The 14,442-nt window shown below is 54.5% G+C and overlaps 3 protein-coding genes across 11 annotated transcripts; 2 read left to right on the top strand and 1 right to left on the bottom strand.

Annotated features, from left to right (window-relative positions):
- The first annotated feature begins 316 nt into the window (after positions 1 to 316).
- nhlrc2 (NHL repeat containing 2) lies at positions 317 to 11,068 on the top strand. 2 transcript variants are annotated; one of them, XM_086138241.1, is made up of 13 exons: positions 317 to 416; positions 4,535 to 4,719; positions 5,187 to 5,339; positions 6,378 to 6,427; positions 6,543 to 6,948; positions 7,571 to 7,692; positions 7,758 to 7,887; positions 8,175 to 8,268; positions 8,341 to 8,572; positions 8,970 to 9,092; positions 9,182 to 9,391; positions 9,469 to 9,682; positions 10,126 to 11,068. In XM_086138241.1, exons 2-13 carry the CDS (start codon positions 4,557 to 4,559, stop codon positions 10,380 to 10,382), a joined length of 2,154 nt encoding a protein of 717 aa, XP_085994367.1. In that variant the 5' UTR covers positions 317 to 416; positions 4,535 to 4,556; the 3' UTR covers positions 10,383 to 11,068. The 2 variants fall into 2 exon arrangements, with proteins under 2 accessions (XP_085994367.1, XP_085994368.1); XM_086138242.1 differs by having other exon boundaries at positions 333 to 416; positions 4,601 to 4,719.
- Positions 604 to 5,225, bottom strand: dclre1a (DNA cross-link repair 1A (PSO2 homolog, S. cerevisiae)). Of its 8 annotated transcripts, XM_086138239.1 has the most exons (9): positions 3,502 to 4,541; positions 2,487 to 3,410; positions 2,199 to 2,332; positions 1,984 to 2,102; positions 1,719 to 1,862; positions 1,506 to 1,651; positions 1,247 to 1,401; positions 1,029 to 1,170; positions 604 to 870 (listed from the first exon to the last, which is right to left on the bottom strand). In XM_086138239.1, the coding sequence occupies exons 1-9, from the start codon at positions 3,881 to 3,883 to the stop codon at positions 707 to 709; spliced, it is 2,310 nt and encodes a 769-aa protein (XP_085994365.1). In that variant the 5' UTR covers positions 3,884 to 4,541; the 3' UTR covers positions 604 to 706. The 8 variants fall into 8 exon arrangements, with proteins under 8 accessions (XP_085994365.1, XP_085994366.1, XP_085994362.1 ...); XM_086138240.1 differs by adding an exon at positions 5,085 to 5,225 and having other exon boundaries at positions 1,719 to 2,332; positions 3,502 to 3,853; XM_086138236.1 differs by having other exon boundaries at positions 1,984 to 2,332.
- Positions 11,069 to 11,901: 833 nt separating the features above from the next.
- adrb1 (adrenoceptor beta 1) lies at positions 11,902 to 14,068 on the top strand. The gene has a single exon (XM_086138243.1). It carries the CDS (start codon positions 12,184 to 12,186, stop codon positions 13,363 to 13,365), a length of 1,182 nt encoding a protein of 393 aa, XP_085994369.1. The 5' UTR covers positions 11,902 to 12,183; the 3' UTR covers positions 13,366 to 14,068.
- Positions 14,069 to 14,442: the final 374 nt, after the last annotated feature.

Below are 14,442 nucleotides of genomic sequence, written 5' to 3'. Positions count from 1 at the left end.
TATTCAATATGTTACAAAGAAAAGAGATTCATATTTGAGGTGCTATCCGATGAACACAAGAGACTGTCGGGAATTCATTGATCCACTTTCATCAAAGAAATGTGTTTGAGAATTTAGATTCTGAAAGCCCACCGCTGAGAGGACACTTGAGATTGAAGCAGCTGCTCCAGCGTCGAGCCTCCTGCGGAGAGGTGAGACGCACGCGTGTCCGCAATATTCGTCCTCCAATCAACATTATTTATTGTCGGTTCCCCGACGTTTTGATACATTTATGATGTGAATTTTGGAATATTTTTGTTTTGTTTTGCTCGGCGTCCCGGAGGGGGAGAGACGTTCAAGTCGAACAGAAGCGACTCGCGAGCGGATGGAAAACCTTCGTTCTGTCTTTTGCATGGATCGGATTCGCTTGAGAGAAGGTACATATTTTTTTAAGTCTTTGTACGTGTGTGCGTGTGCGCGTTACTTCGGATGGCTCCCACCGCGTTTCCCCAGCGGCCTTGACCGCAACCACATTCATGAGCCCATTCGCATACATCGGCCCACGAAAACAGAATGGAAGAACAACGCGAAGAAATTTTAATGTCAAAGGCAAACGCATGCGAGTTGAAAGTTAAAAACATTTATTGTTGGAGAACAAAAAAGTGCATCGTAAACACTGCGGCAACATCATACATGTGCATCGTATCGTAACACGGCTCCGGTTTATTTACGTGCTTGAGTTTCCGCCGAGCCATTCGCTAAAGTGCTTCTCCATGGCCTTTCTGGCGGCCCAGCTGCCGTTGTTCACCGTGGGGACGATCCGCTGCGGGCGCAGCCATTGGACAAAACGCTTCAGCTCCGCAAAGCTGCTGTGCTCGCTGTACGGAATCCCTGGAGATGAAACAAGAAAAATACATGACAATCGCTTGAAAGGAGAAGAAACTATGCCGACGAAACACGGACGAGGGGAGGTGAGGCCGAAGTCGGCTTTGCTGCCGAGAAGGAGAAGATTTGCAGGCTCAAGGAAAGGCACCGGACAGGCTGCACACCATAGATTGAGACGTTGCCACTGACGACGGGTCGAATGTCTTCCAGCGATGCCGTCTGCCGGCCGAAGGTCCAGCCGGTGGGCTTGAAGGCCACCAGACGATCGTACTGGCCGGAGAACCTCCCCAGGTGCTCCTGCAGCTTCTGCGGAGGGATCATTTCCGGTCAAAGACGCGGTCGACAAGAACGATCGCGACGCCTTCCCGCCGCGTTGGCCTACTCTGACGTTGAGTTGCATCATGGGAAGCACGTGGACCCGCGCCGCCGTCCAGTCGGTGGTCAAGCGGCGCTTGATGTGCTCCGACTCCAGACAGCACATGGTGTTGTACTTGTCCCGGGAGAGGCACACTTTGGAGCCCAAAACCTCCGCCGCGGCTACAGAGAAAAAAAATGATTTCACCGGTTTCTTATTTGTTCCTGGAGAGGGGAAGAAAAAAAATAATCTGACAATCACATGTTGGAAGCAAGGAGACGCTCACCCAGGAAGACCTTCTCCTTCCCCACAGAGTAGGATCCGCACACCACGAGGGTGCGGGGGTGCAGCGTCACCGACTCGAAGCTGGTGCTGGCGGCGAAGTTGATGACTTCCTGCTGCCGGGGGAACGTGTACGCCGGGCCGCAATAACTGCGAGGACCAGGCGGTTAGCGAGCCGACGATTTCTTGGGCGGTGCGCACCGAGAGTGTTGCGTACGTGGTGTCCAGGTAGAGCGTGTGCACCCTGCGAGCCAGCAGCTCCGGGTACGCCTCCATGGAGGGATCGGCTCGGAAGTCGCCCGTGTGGAGGACGGTCTGTCCGTTGGGCAGGAAGAACAGCAACATGGCCGCTCCCGGACAACTGGATCGATTCCCGTTCAAGATTTGAGAGCTCGCAATTTGAGCGCGTGCACAAATCGCAGATGGCAGAAGCTACGCCGGCCGATGCTCGCAAAAGAAGACGAGAAACGACATTGACGTACTGGTTGGCGTCGAGTAGGGTGACCTGCGCCCCCTCCACGCACACCCTGGTGTTCATGGGGAGGATGTGCACGTGCTGCTCCGCCACCTTCAACTTACTCTTCACCAGGTTACCTGTGATCTGGAAACGGACGCTTCCAAACATGAAGACACGCGACTTACCGCAAAAGAAAAAAAAAAAAAAAAACGGGTGGGGGAGGGGGGCATCTTGGCTTACTTTGTTACAATAGATGGGAAATGTGGACTTCCTGGTGAGCCCTCCGTAGTGGTCCGAGTGGAAATGGGTCAGGAAGTAGGCGGTGATGCCTTCAATGGCGCCATACCGGAAGGCGTCGATGGCAAACGTTGTGCCTGAGTAAAGGATATATTAAAAAGTCACGTTTGGACCCCACCCCCCCACAAAAAAAAGCCAACAACAATCTGAAGAGTTGCTGGTCAAAGAGCTTGAGGGAGAAGAAGCCATCGTGCTGTTGTGCTGTGCCGGTCAGAGAAGGGGGCCACTTACCTGGAATCTTTTTATAAAACGGACACCGCCGTGGTTGTGCATCCGCATGGTGATCTCTGCTCCGCCATTTGTTTCCCCGCTCTTTGGTCCGCCTCCTTCCCGCCTCCACCGCATTGCCACCGTGACCGCCATCGTCCCCGCCTCGGTCTGCATCAGCGGCCGCGTTCCTCACCCCATTCCTCCTGGAGGAAGCCCCGCCGGCCGCACTGCCGGAAGTCTCCGCTCGCTCCTCCGCCCTCAATGCTTTGAGGCCGAAAAACACCCCAATGTCCGTTTGCTTGAGTCCCCCGCTCGGACCCTTACGATGAGGCACCGCGCTGGACTGGGAGGGTCCGAAAGGTAAGCCTCGAAGACTTTCCCTCAATTGCTCCGATACCATTTTCTGGGGGGACCCAAGGCTTGCGCCAGCAATCGGCGAGACTCTACCGGTGTCTTCGGGGCGATCCGTTACATCCGGAAGCGGCTCGTCTTCGCTGAAGAGAACCATGGAGTCTTCATCTTCGGATGCGTCTTCGTGAACCGCGTCTTTGTCAGCGGGGAGCTCGGAAAGAGGAGAGTAAGATATTCGATCCTCCCCGTCCTGAGACGCTTGCTTTTCCGCCGGCGTCTCCGTCCTATTTCCTTGCGAGGGGGTAACGGACGAACGGCCACTGGAAGACCAGCCTTTCTTCTTCTTCATGTCGTCTGGCCCGGGCGAGCGCAGCAGCAGCGACGGGGGGCCGTTCGTGGCTTGGGATGGCGGCGGCAAGGGTGGCGCCTCCATGCGGTCTCCGGAGGCAGAACGGTTCGGACTACAGCACTCGCGGCCCTCCGAGTGGTTCGGCAAAGCGTGGCCGTTGGCTCGAGCGTTGGCCAACTGCATGTGCTTGAACTTCTTGTAGTGGTTTGGGATGGAGGAGGAGCACAGGAGACCATCAGGACATTCTACGAGAGGGACAACACACACATGGGAAACCCACGCTGCACTGAACGCATCAGTCTGGGTTTTTTTTTTTGGTTCCAATTAGACACCTACCTTTGCATGTGTCCCTTGCCTCGTCCAGACATTCAGCAACATGCCATCTTTGCGACTGCACCAATAAAATACAGAATGGCATCTGGCAAATGGGACAATAGGCTTCCTTGGCTTCACTGTCAACATTTCGCGCCTCCTTTGCAAGTGACGACGAGCTGGCATCACATTGTCCATTGTTTACATTGGAAGCGACGTCCCTCGGGGTGGTTGGACTATCTCGGGTGTTCCATGACTTTATCTCCGTGGTGCATCTTCTCCTGGCCGCATTTCGACGAGTGCACGACGATTCGCGTCTCTTCTTTTTCTTCGCGAGGGGTTTATACTCCCAAATATCACTTTCGGAACCGGTTTTCTGGGACATTTGGGGTAAAAGCGAAAACATCCGTGCGTCACACAACACAACACGTCGTGCACAAAGCTCTCGTAATAAGAAGATAATTAACGGCTATTACCATTTGGCTTCAGATGAGTGTCAGGAAAAAATAAAATTTTGACAACTAGACCCCCGAACAATTATGAGGTGGAAATAATAATAAATTGACGTAATCGGCCGATCGGAAAAGCTTGAATGAGGTTGACATCAGGCGCTTCTCGCCGCAATGCCAGGTTGAATTAGGTAAATGCAGAACTTGAAACGAAGCAGCACTTTCAAACAATTTGACGGCAATATCCAAACAGGAGAGGAAAACATTGTTGTACTTTAAAATGATTTTTCAACATAATTTTTAAAAATCATGAATTTTTAAAATGTTAACTTACATTTAACATACATTTGTCGAAAGCCGCCGAGTATATCGACACGATGCCGTCACCGCTTTCCGCATAACTAAGTAAATGCAGTTCTTGAAACGCGTTCGCGCCTGCGCTTTGGCCACCAACTGCACGAATTGTAAATCCAAACAGGAGAGTACAACGTTGTTTTTGCTTTAATGTGAAAAGAGACCCATTTAATCGCGCGACAAGTTCCATTTATTTCAGTCATATTTTGTCGAAAGCAGCGGTACGGCTCTACATGTTGACGTTTACCCGACAGGGCTCGCTGAAGTTTCGAGAACATGGCTTCCGGGTGCAGCTTGTCAACTCTGTTTCCTCTTCAAAGTGTGCTCGACTGCGCCTTAAATGACGCCGCGACGCAAGAGTCGATGGAAGCTCTCGTCTACGACTATCTCAGAGACATGGACGAGAGGCAAGACCTCAAGATGCCCGACTTTGAGACCGGTAAGCCGTGGCCGCCGGCACCCGCGCCGATGTTTGGGCTTAGCTCGCAGAGCTCCGTGTGCGAACGAGACGGGACGCGTTCGTCGCCTCACTCTCGGGATTCCCGTGCCAAGTCGTTTTTCGTCTTCCGATGAGGTCCGAGTGAATGCATTCTAACTGACCATGCCCAAGCAAACCATTTCGATCAAGCTACCGAGATGAAGTCTTAAAATTATGGTCGCGTCAAGCGAGTGTTCAAGGTAAGGGTTATAGATAGATCTGTGGGATGCATTGTGATATTTCAAGACGGCAATAGAGGTCGAAAATAAAGACTTCAAGTCAGAGAATGTTTTTCTATTTGTTGAGCGAGTGCGATGCTGCGTTACCTCAACACGCCAGCGGGTGGTGGTTTCACCGTTTCACAGGAATACAGTCGTGCTCGAATCGGTAGTTGCGTGATGATTTTCTCCTTTGTGGATTGGCCGCAGGTCTGGAATGGCTGAACACGGAGGGCCCGCTGTCTTTCGAACGGGAGCTGGCAGGAAAAGTGGTGCTGCTTGACTTCTTTACCTATTGCTGCATCAACTGCATGCACATCCTGCCGGACCTTCACCATCTTGAGCAGAAGCACTCAGTCCAAGGTACCAATGCCATTGTAAAGGTCATTCCAAACACCTATTACAAAAAAAAAAAGGGTGCGGGGTGTATTTCTTCGAAGTGAGCCGTTTATTTTTTCATTTGCATGCACGGATGACCCTATTTGGGAAGATGTGGTACAGTCCAGAGTATTGCTCTCAACATCACGGTCGTTATGACACAGAGTGTTATTCAATCAACTTGACTTAACCCAATGTGACACCGTGTTACCGTCACGTTCGTTGTCATCTGTGCAGCGGGTGGATGAGTACCTAAAAATATGTCGGAGCTTGAAACTCAGCTGCCGGCCCCACCGGACATGGGCTGCTACGCACGCACGCACGCACGCACGCAGGCGGGCGGGCATGTACTCGCCACACATTATCGCGCCGGCCTTATCTTTGGCACGGCTTCGGGTACATTCTGTCTGCCGCTGCGCTCGGTGAGGTGCGGGAGCCGCCCAGTTCAGCCACTCCCACAGTAAGCGGCCCCACTCGCCTGTCCATCGCGGGTGCAATAGTTTTTGGGCAGAGAATGAAGCGAGGGAAGGTCGACCACAAAATGGCACCATTCGCCTCAATGATCAACAAAGCCATTACGTACCGATGGCGAGAAAACCGTTTGGTCGGATCAGCTTAGCTCGAAACAAATGTCTGGCGGCTTCGGCTTCTCTCGTTCTCAAGAGTGGGCTCGGCTGGCGCGAGGTTCCGAAACATGTTGTTTTCGACAGCAATTAAGTTGCGTAACATGGGAGCAATCAGCTGATTTCAGGGAAATTGTCGCGAGGGATTTGTAACTTCCTTTGACTGCGACCGAAGTCGTCACGTTAAGTTCTGTGGAACCATTGAGAACACGACAACAACTTGTTGTTGGGCAGGAGTACGCAATTTGTTGTCATTCAAAACAAAAGAAATGGCAGGCAGAGATCCAAACCGTTGGTTGGGGTTCTTTTGCAAACGAAAATAAAGATACTCCAACCCTTTCATGCATTTACAAAAACTTTTTTTTAACACATTGTATCATTTTTTTTCATGTCGTCTCAGATGGCCTGGTTATTGTTGGCGTGCATTCAGCCAAATTCCCCAATGAAAAGGTAAGGCAACACTCACGATGGACACGGATTTCGATGCGACTCTCGCCGCTGCTGACTTTGGGCGCGCATCGGGGCTCCGAATGTCAACGTCATCGTTCTCCTTCCAACTCCCGAGGTCCTGGACAACGTCCGCAGCGCCGTGCTGCGCTACGACCTCCGCCACCCGGTGGTGAACGACGGCGAGGCGCTTCTCTGGAACCGGCTGGAGGTCTCCTGCTGGCCCACGCTGGCGCTGGTGGGCCCGCGCGGCAACCTGCTCTTGGCGCTGGTGGGCGAGGGCCACCGCCACAGGTTGATGCTCTTCGCCGACGTCTGCCTGCGTTACTACGGCGACAAGCGGCTGCTGCGGGCCCACCCGGTGGGCGTCAAGCTCTACCGGGACTCCCTGCCCCCCAGCATCCTGTCATTCCCCGGGAAGGTCTGCGCGGACCACGCCGGCGACAGGCTGGCCATTGCGGACACGGGACATCACCGCGTCCTGGTGGTGTCCTCGACTTGTCGGCTCTTGCACGTCGTTGGAGGTAACGTGCCCTCTTTCCTTCAATGATCGACAACAGAAATACAACAGACATTGCTCAGTTTCTTCTTTAAAAAGAAAAAAAAGCGGCGATCAAGCTTTTGGGTAGGCGTGAAATCTACATTACGCAACATTCATCCAGATCAAGGTGCTTGATGTGGTTTTGCTTCGCCTTCCGCAAAGTGCGGAACCATGATCGCAACCTCCAGAGGAGAAAAAAAAAAAAAAAAAACAACCCCCGCAGCACTTTGGGGATATTTTTAGATCATTCCCATGCTTCAAAAAGTCTCGCAGGAGCCACACGGCCGCCGCCGCTGTTCCCAGGCCGGCGCACAAATTGGCGGCGCCCGGGCCGACGCGCACGCTGGGAACAGGCCCGACCTCCGTGGCGGGGACAAAAATGCCCAGTGGGACTTTTATTTCTGTCGGCTGAACTCATTCGGTGGCTGCCGTTTGCTTTGGGCTCTCCAAACACATGCTGGCGGAGGGGGGCCTTTTTTTTTTTTTCTCTTCTCATGAAATAAACACTTAATGGACTTCTTCAAAGGAATGCAAGAACATAACCTGAGTCAAACGTTTGATGAAATGAGTGGTTAATTCAGTCTTTTTTTTTTTTGGGTGTCCAGGGCCTGAAAGCGGAAGACGAGATGGCGCCTTGTCCGAAGCCTCCTTCAACTCCCCTCAGGGCGTGGCCATGAAGGGCGACGTGGTCTACGTGGCCGACACGGACAACCACCTCATCCGAAAGGTGGAACGCTGGCTTTTCTTTCCTTTTTGTGCCTCCTGCTGAAGCGCGCCCGTCCGTCAACGCAGATCGACCTGTCGGAGGGGCGTGTGAGCACGCTGGCCGGCTCGGGCGTCCAAGGCGCGGACAAAGCCGGCGGCCGCGTGGGAGATCGGCAGCCAATCAGCTCTCCCTGGGACGTCGCGCTCGGCTCGGCCGGTGAGTCTGGCGGCCTCTCTCGGAACGTAATTGCTTCGAGCCGCGACGGTCATCCGAAGGGACTCTCGTAAGCCTTGTCGGTCGGTCAAACTGGGGCAGGCAGGGTTCTCACTATTATTATTTCCAGTATTTTGTTCAAGGCCCTCTTCCCGTGTGTGTGTATAACCATTTCATTGGAAAGTAAGGATACTTTTTTTGGGGGGGGGGGTTGCAATTTTACAACTTGTCATTGAGCAGATGTGGTCGAGAGCCGGACTTGGTGACAGGGGTGTCCCGGTTGTGTGTAGGTGGCGCGGAGGACAACGTGCTGTGGGTGGCCATGGCGGGGACCCACCAGATTTGGGCCTTGTTTCTTGCCGATGGGAAGCTGCCCAGAGGAAGGTGAAACGGGGGAGGGGGAAAAAGGCTTTCCCGCAGAGTCGCAACTACATAACGCCATTCTCACGTCGACAGCGAGTCCAAGGCGGGGACGTGCGTGCGATGGGCCGGCAGCGGCAGCGAGGAGAACCGCAACAACGCCTACCCGCACAAGGCCGGCTTCGCCCAGCCCTCGGGCTTGGCCGCCGCCCCCGAGGAGCCGTGGGGCTGCCTTTTCGTGGCCGACAGCGAAAGCAGCACCGTGCGCACGCTGGCGCTCAAGGACGGCGCCGTCAAGCCGCTGGTCGGCGGCGGGAGGGACCCCACGGTGGGCGGAAGGAAGCTCTTTCCAAACTCCCGTTTGTCGGATCCTTTCGGAATTGTGACGCGCCGCGAGTGGCTCCCACGTGCCGTCGGAAGCATTTTCAGGGCGTCCAAAATGAAACCGTTCGCGCCTGTCAAACGGCTCGATGGACTCATTCTGTCCGTCGCTCGCGTTTTGACTTTGCAGCCGTGAAACGAAACGAAACTGCGTCCTTTCCGGCGGCACGCCTGATAAGGCCCGGCCCCGGGGGGGGGGGGGGGGGGGGGGGTGGGAGTCACGGGGCCCCATGAATGTTTTGGGCGTCTTGGTCTGACAAAGACCCCTCTGCCGTTCGGTTTAGCCGCCACCCGGGAGGTTTTGCGTCAAGTCGCCTGACACGCTTTTGCCTCACTTGCGCCAGGACCTCTTTGCTTTCGGGGACGTGGACGGGACGGCCTTGGAGGCCAAACTGCAGCATCCGCTCGGCGTGGCCTGGTCGCCGCAGCGCAACTTGCTCTACGTGGCCGACTCCTACAATCACAAGGTGGGAGGTTTGATCCGTGTTGGTTTTTGCTTTTGAGGCTGCGCGTGCAGCAGGCCCCCGAGGGCGTTTTAATGGATGCGTGGCCGCAGATTAAAGTGGTGGACCCCCGCACCAAGCGGTGCAGTACTCTGGCCGGCACGGGAGAAGCGGGCGACGCCACGGGCCCCGATTTTGTCAGCTGTCGCTTCAACGAGCCCGGCGGAATCTGCGTGGGCGCCGGCGGGCGGCTCCTCTATGTCGCCGACACCAACAACCACCAAGTCAAAGTACTGGACCTGAGCTCCAAGACCGTCTCGCCGGTAAAACGCTTTGACCGCGGTTCGGCCGGCGTCACCCGCGGTCGCCGACCTCCGCCTTTTACGTCCTCCTCCCCCAGTTGGTGATTTCCTCGGACTGCCCGGACACGGCACCCGCCAAAGCTCAGCCTCCCGCCGCCACCCCCAAAATGCCTCGAGGAGCCGTCAGGATAGACATGCCGCCGGTGCCGGTGTGTGTCGGGCAGACCGTCGTCATGTCGCTCGCGCTGTCGCTTCCCAAAGGTGCCAAACTCACAGACGAGGCGCCGAGCTGCTGGGCCCTCTCCGCCGAAGGTGAGACCCGCGTTGCCCCTTTCTTTCGCGCTTTATTGTTTGGTGTGCGCGGTGGACCAGCGGCGAGCTGGCGCGATAGCGCGATAAGAGCGCGGCGACTCGCTTCAGATAATTAGCGCCCGGGGCTATGTCACGCCAGTGTTGAAGCTGATCCCGTTAGCCCGCAGCCGATATTTCAACACACGCAGTCGGGACGAAACGGCGGCTTTTTAACGCCGTTTGAGCAATCGGCGTCGGCGGAAGAATTAGTGCTCCCTCGCCCGTCCGTCCATCCGTGTTCACTCTGCTCCGTCGCTTCCCGATTCAATGAGACCGATCGGATTCTTTTTGTTTTTCTTTTGTTAGCGTCACACAGTGTGGTGAAATGAGCCAAGTTCACTTTTTATTTCGTTCCGACTCCATATGATGCATCGAATGTTTTCTTCTTTCTTGGCTCCCCTTAGATGACGAGTGGCTCCTCGGCGCTCAGGCGGTCACCGGCGCCATCGCCGATCTGTCAAAGCCGCTACGCGTGGCCACCAAGCTTCCGGAGGCTCCGAAGCAACCGCGCGCGGGCCTCACGCTGAGCGTCTGGCTGTACTTCTGTACGGCGGAGGGGGGCGCCTGCACCATGAGAGCGGCGGCCTTCTACCAGCCTCTTCAGATCAGTGACATTCCCGGAACAGGCGAGGTCACCGTCACACTGACACATTCCCTTTAAAAAAAAAAAAAAAAAAGAACAAAACAAAGAATTTGGAAAGCCATCAATGAAATATGCAAGTGGGAAAGAACTCACTCACGAAAATACTCTTCATGTCGGCCGGCTGATGAATGAGTCGAAGGTGCTTTCTGATGGCGTTGGTCCATTTGGTAAAAGCGGGATGCCTCTCAACCTGATTTTCATAAGCCTCGGAGAGCACTCTAAAAGCACTCCGTTACATCACGGCCGTAATGGACGTTTATTGTTACAAATCAAAGCGCAAACTCTCCTTGAACGAGAGCTGCAACTTGAAATATGAACGCTTTATGTATGCAAGCATTAAGTGGAATGAGGAGTGACATGACGTCAAATGTGGAACAGGGAAAAAGACTTCAGAAATCACGTCTCTGCCACTCGGGCTTCCAAGAAATAGACTGGCACTTCTTTTGTGTTAGCATCACAGCTAACCTGTATTAGCGCGTATACGCGACCTTGGCCCTAAGGTGCCTTGAAAAACAGCTGGCAATAATCTTTGTAAATGTAATAAGAATGTTCTCTCTTGCTCAAAACTAGATGTTTTTTTTTTGGGGGGGGGGGCAGGTGTTTTGGTTTCTTGTGTCATTGGCTCCTTTGTCAAGAAGTCTCAACATCTCAAGACTGCACTTTAACGACGTAACAGAAAGAATAAAGTGTTTTTTATCCAAGAAGCTCTTGACTATTTGTTCCTTGTTTGGAACAAAGCTGGCCAATTAAGCAGGAATATAATGTCACGTGAGGTCGGTAATAGCGTGACTCCTTGCGTTTAACTCCCCCAACCCCAAATGTTGACCAACCACTGCTGTGGCAAAGTAAGACCCAAGTGGGTATTTGGTGTTCTTCAATTTGCCCTAATCGCAAGGATGGTCTCAAGGGGGGACAACACGCCCTCCGACCGAATCGTTTATCTTTTGTGTGACGTAAGCGCGCAGGCAGTCCGGAACGGAACGCTGGTGCCTCCGCCTCCCGAGGGATTTTGGGATGCAAGAACTCCGTCTGTCAAAACAACAACAGAACGCATGCGGGGACACGGTGGTGGTCTCTCAAAGGGTTGAAATGAAGAGAAATATGGCTTGGTAAAATCAATTCAAATCTCTTTTTTTTTGTGACAAATGTGACCTTTCAAGACCATATCGTCTTGTCGACTCCTTTCAATGCAAGCTTCCCAAATCTGCCCTTCCTTTTTCTATCTGCGCATCAGCTAAAAAAATAGAGGTTGTTCACACATGGGGGTAGGTACAGCCATTGAATACTTTGAAACAATGCTGACATATTTAGCCAAAGCTAAGGCTAGCTTCAAAATAAAAATACCAAATCAAACATGTACTGTTTGCCAAGGCGACAGCTTTCGTGAGCTTTTATTTTGAAGTTGCCCGCGTGACTGCGAGCTCGACTGCTTTTTCTTCATTTCGGCTTGTCTTGTCACACCATTGACGAAAGGTGTCACGTCCATCCATCCGTCCATTATCCGAACCGCTTGATCCTCACTAGGGTCGCGGGGGTGGGGGGGGGGGGGTGCTGGAGCCTATCCCAGCCGTCTTCGGGCAGTAGGCGGGGGACACCCTGAATCAGTTGGGTCCCCCAATCCCCCAGCAGACGCCCAAACCCTCTGCGCGCCCCGGACTCTTTTGAAAGACTGTTGTGCGGGATGCGATGAGAGCCTCGTGATTGGCCAATGCGCTCGTGACGCAAGCGTCCCCGCCGATCGACGTCCCGGCTCGCTGCTGCGCTCCGGAGCTCGAGCCGCGGGGCTCCAGATGGAGTTGGCTCGCGACGGGAGCCCGTCATGGGGGCCGCGGACCCCCGCAACGCCACGGAGTCCGACGATGACGGCGGCGTCCGGCCGTCGGCGTCCGAGCAGTGGATGGCGGGAATGAGCCTCCTGATGACGCTGATCGTGCTGGCCATCGTGCTGGGCAACGCGCTGGTGATCGTGGCCATCGCCCGGACGCAGCGTCTCCAAACCCGCACCAACGTGTTCGTGGTGTCGCTGGCGTGCGCCGACCTGATCATGGGCGTCCTGGTGGTGCCCTTCGGGGCCGCGCTGCAGCTGCGCGGCGCCTGGGACTACGGCTCGTTCTTCTGCGAGCTGTGGATCTCCGCGGACGTGCTGTGCGTCACGGCCAGCATCGAGACGCTGTGCGTCATCGCCGTGGACCGCTACGTGGCCATCACGGCGCCGTTTCGCTACCAGAGCTTGCTCACCCGAGGCCGGGCCAAGGCGGCGGTGTGCGCCGTGTGGGGGGTCTCGGGACTGGTCTCCTTCCTGCCCATCCTCACGCACTGGTCCCGGGACAGCGCGCACGCGGCGTGCTACGAGGACCCGGCGTGCTGCGACTTCGTCACCAACCGCGCCTACGCCGTCTCGTCGTCCGTCGTGTCCTTCTACCTGCCCCTGGTGGTCATGGCCTTCGTGTACGCGCGCGTCTACCGGGAAGCCAAGCAGCAGCTGCGCAAGATCGACCGCTGCGAGGGCCGCTTCCACGTCCACGCCGGCGGGGCGCGCTGCGGGAGGAAGCCGCCGCCGCCGCCGCCGCGCTCGGCCGCGCTGCGCGAGCACAAGGCGCTCAAGACGCTCGGCATCATCATGGGCACCTTCACCCTCTGCTGGCTGCCCTTCTTCGTGGTCAACGTGGTGCGCGTTTTCGGACCCGAGCTGGTGGACGAGGACCTGTTCGTCTCCCTCAACTGGCTGGGTTACGCCAACTCGGCCTTCAACCCGGTCATCTACTGCCGGAGCCCGGACTTCCGCAGGGCCTTCAAGAGGCTGCTGCGCTGCCGGCCGCGGCCGAGGGCGGAGCGCGCGCTGCGCGTCAGCTCCTGCGACCTGAGCCGCTACTCGGCCGGCTTGCTGGGGGCCTCCTCGCTGGAGCCCGCCGGGAGCGGAGGGACGCTCGCGGACCGCGCCGGGATGGAGAGCAGCCTGGCCGGAAGCGGGAAGCCGCCTCGCTCCGAGTCCCGTTTCTGACTCCCGAGTCCAAACGTGACACCCCACAACCCCCCCCCCCCCCCCATTTTATTTCTTTTCAGCGCCCAAGGGTGATCATGGAGTTCACGTGGTTCAAAGCCTCAAGTGCTCGCTGAAAAGCCCATTTTAACAACATGAAATGGATTGAACTGCTAAGTTCAAGACAACTAAACTTAGGCTGTGAAGTACCAGACTTTTGAGAATGGCTGAGCGAATACTGTATTTATTTTCTCTGCTTGTTGCTGGCACAAAGACACATTGGTCACGAGCAACTTTCCAGCGATCAATTAGGTGTCATTCAACCTTTAAACCAAGGCAGATCATTTACACGAGTACGAGCTCACAGCGTACCACCAAACAAAAGTTGAAAGAAGACACTGTACTGCATGATTCCATTGAAAAGGTTGACCTCGACTGTTGAAAACAAACAGTTCTGAAAAACGAATTGCCAAGGTGTTGACCTTAATTTAAATCCAACAGAAGCAAAATCTCCATTTAGCCCGACCCCGCTACCCTGAAATGACATGCCTCATTTTTGTATTGAAGCCCGCCTTGTGTTTGACCTCACAGTGCAATTGCAGCCAAATTTGTTCCTGTGAATTTATATCTGCCAGTGAGGTTGCGTTTTCAATTCCCGAAAATGTCGAATGTGGCTTACCGTGCTGTTTTGAGTGACCTGTGCAATTAAAACAAAAGAAACCTCTGTTCATTGTCTCTTTGGGTTTTCTCAATTTAAATCCCGGCTGGCGGCTGATGCTTGGGAATGGCTGCCAAATTCCCGCTGAAAGGAGCCCCAAGTGGAAGCGCGCCGGGCGTACAAATGGCAAAAGAATTCAGTGGGACTGATATTCTTCCACACTTCTGTTGACGTTTCTCCTCTTGAAAATACAGTACGGTAATCCCTCGTTTATGGTTCGAGAGGGGGCGTTACCTTCGAGAAAGAACCCCGCGACAAATGTAAGCTTTTGTTAAATTGTTAATTATTATCATTTTGTATTTGAGCATTATATTCTTTTATGTTAGTTACCTAAATTATATTCTGTTTAATACTTTCTGAAATATTCTTATGTTGCTTAC

The sequence above is a fragment of the Hippocampus guttulatus genome, chromosome 19 (genome assembly GCF_054856545.1).
Source record: "Hippocampus guttulatus isolate MCC_2025c chromosome 19, RoL_Hgut_1.0, whole genome shotgun sequence".
NCBI classification, from domain to species: Eukaryota; Metazoa; Chordata; class Actinopteri; order Syngnathiformes; family Syngnathidae; genus Hippocampus; species Hippocampus guttulatus.
Note: the sequence above shows the minus strand (reverse complement) of the source record. Positions and strands in the feature narration are given on the sequence as shown.

What these genes read in the sequence shown, in the direction of transcription:
- adrb1 (XM_086138243.1), top strand. Translation starts at nt 12,184, where the DNA reads ATGGGGGCCGCGGACCCCCGCAACGCCACGGAGTCCGACGATGACGGC.
- nhlrc2 (XM_086138241.1), top strand. Translation starts at nt 4,557, where the DNA reads ATGGCTTCCGGGTGCAGCTTGTCAACTCTGTTTCCTCTTCAAAGTGTG. An exon ending in GATGCCCGACTTTGAGACCG is followed by an intron (nt 4,720 to 5,186) that starts GTAAGCCGTGGC and finishes GATTGGCCGCAG; the next exon opens with GTCTGGAATGGCTGAACACG. An exon ending in CTGGGCCCTCTCCGCCGAAG is followed by an intron (nt 9,683 to 10,125) that starts GTGAGACCCGCG and finishes GGCTCCCCTTAG; the next exon opens with ATGACGAGTGGCTCCTCGGC.
- dclre1a (XM_086138232.1), bottom strand. Translation starts at nt 3,883, where the DNA reads ATGTTTTCGCTTTTACCCCAAATGTCCCAGAAAACCGGTTCCGAAAGT. An exon ending in GTTTTATAAAAAGATTCCAG is followed by an intron (nt 2,333 to 2,486) that starts GTAAGTGGCCCC and finishes TCCTTTACTCAG; the next exon opens with GCACAACGTTTGCCATCGAC. An exon ending in ACGCTCTACCTGGACACCAC is followed by an intron (nt 1,652 to 1,718) that starts GTACGCAACACT and finishes TGGTCCTCGCAG; the next exon opens with TTATTGCGGCCCGGCGTACA.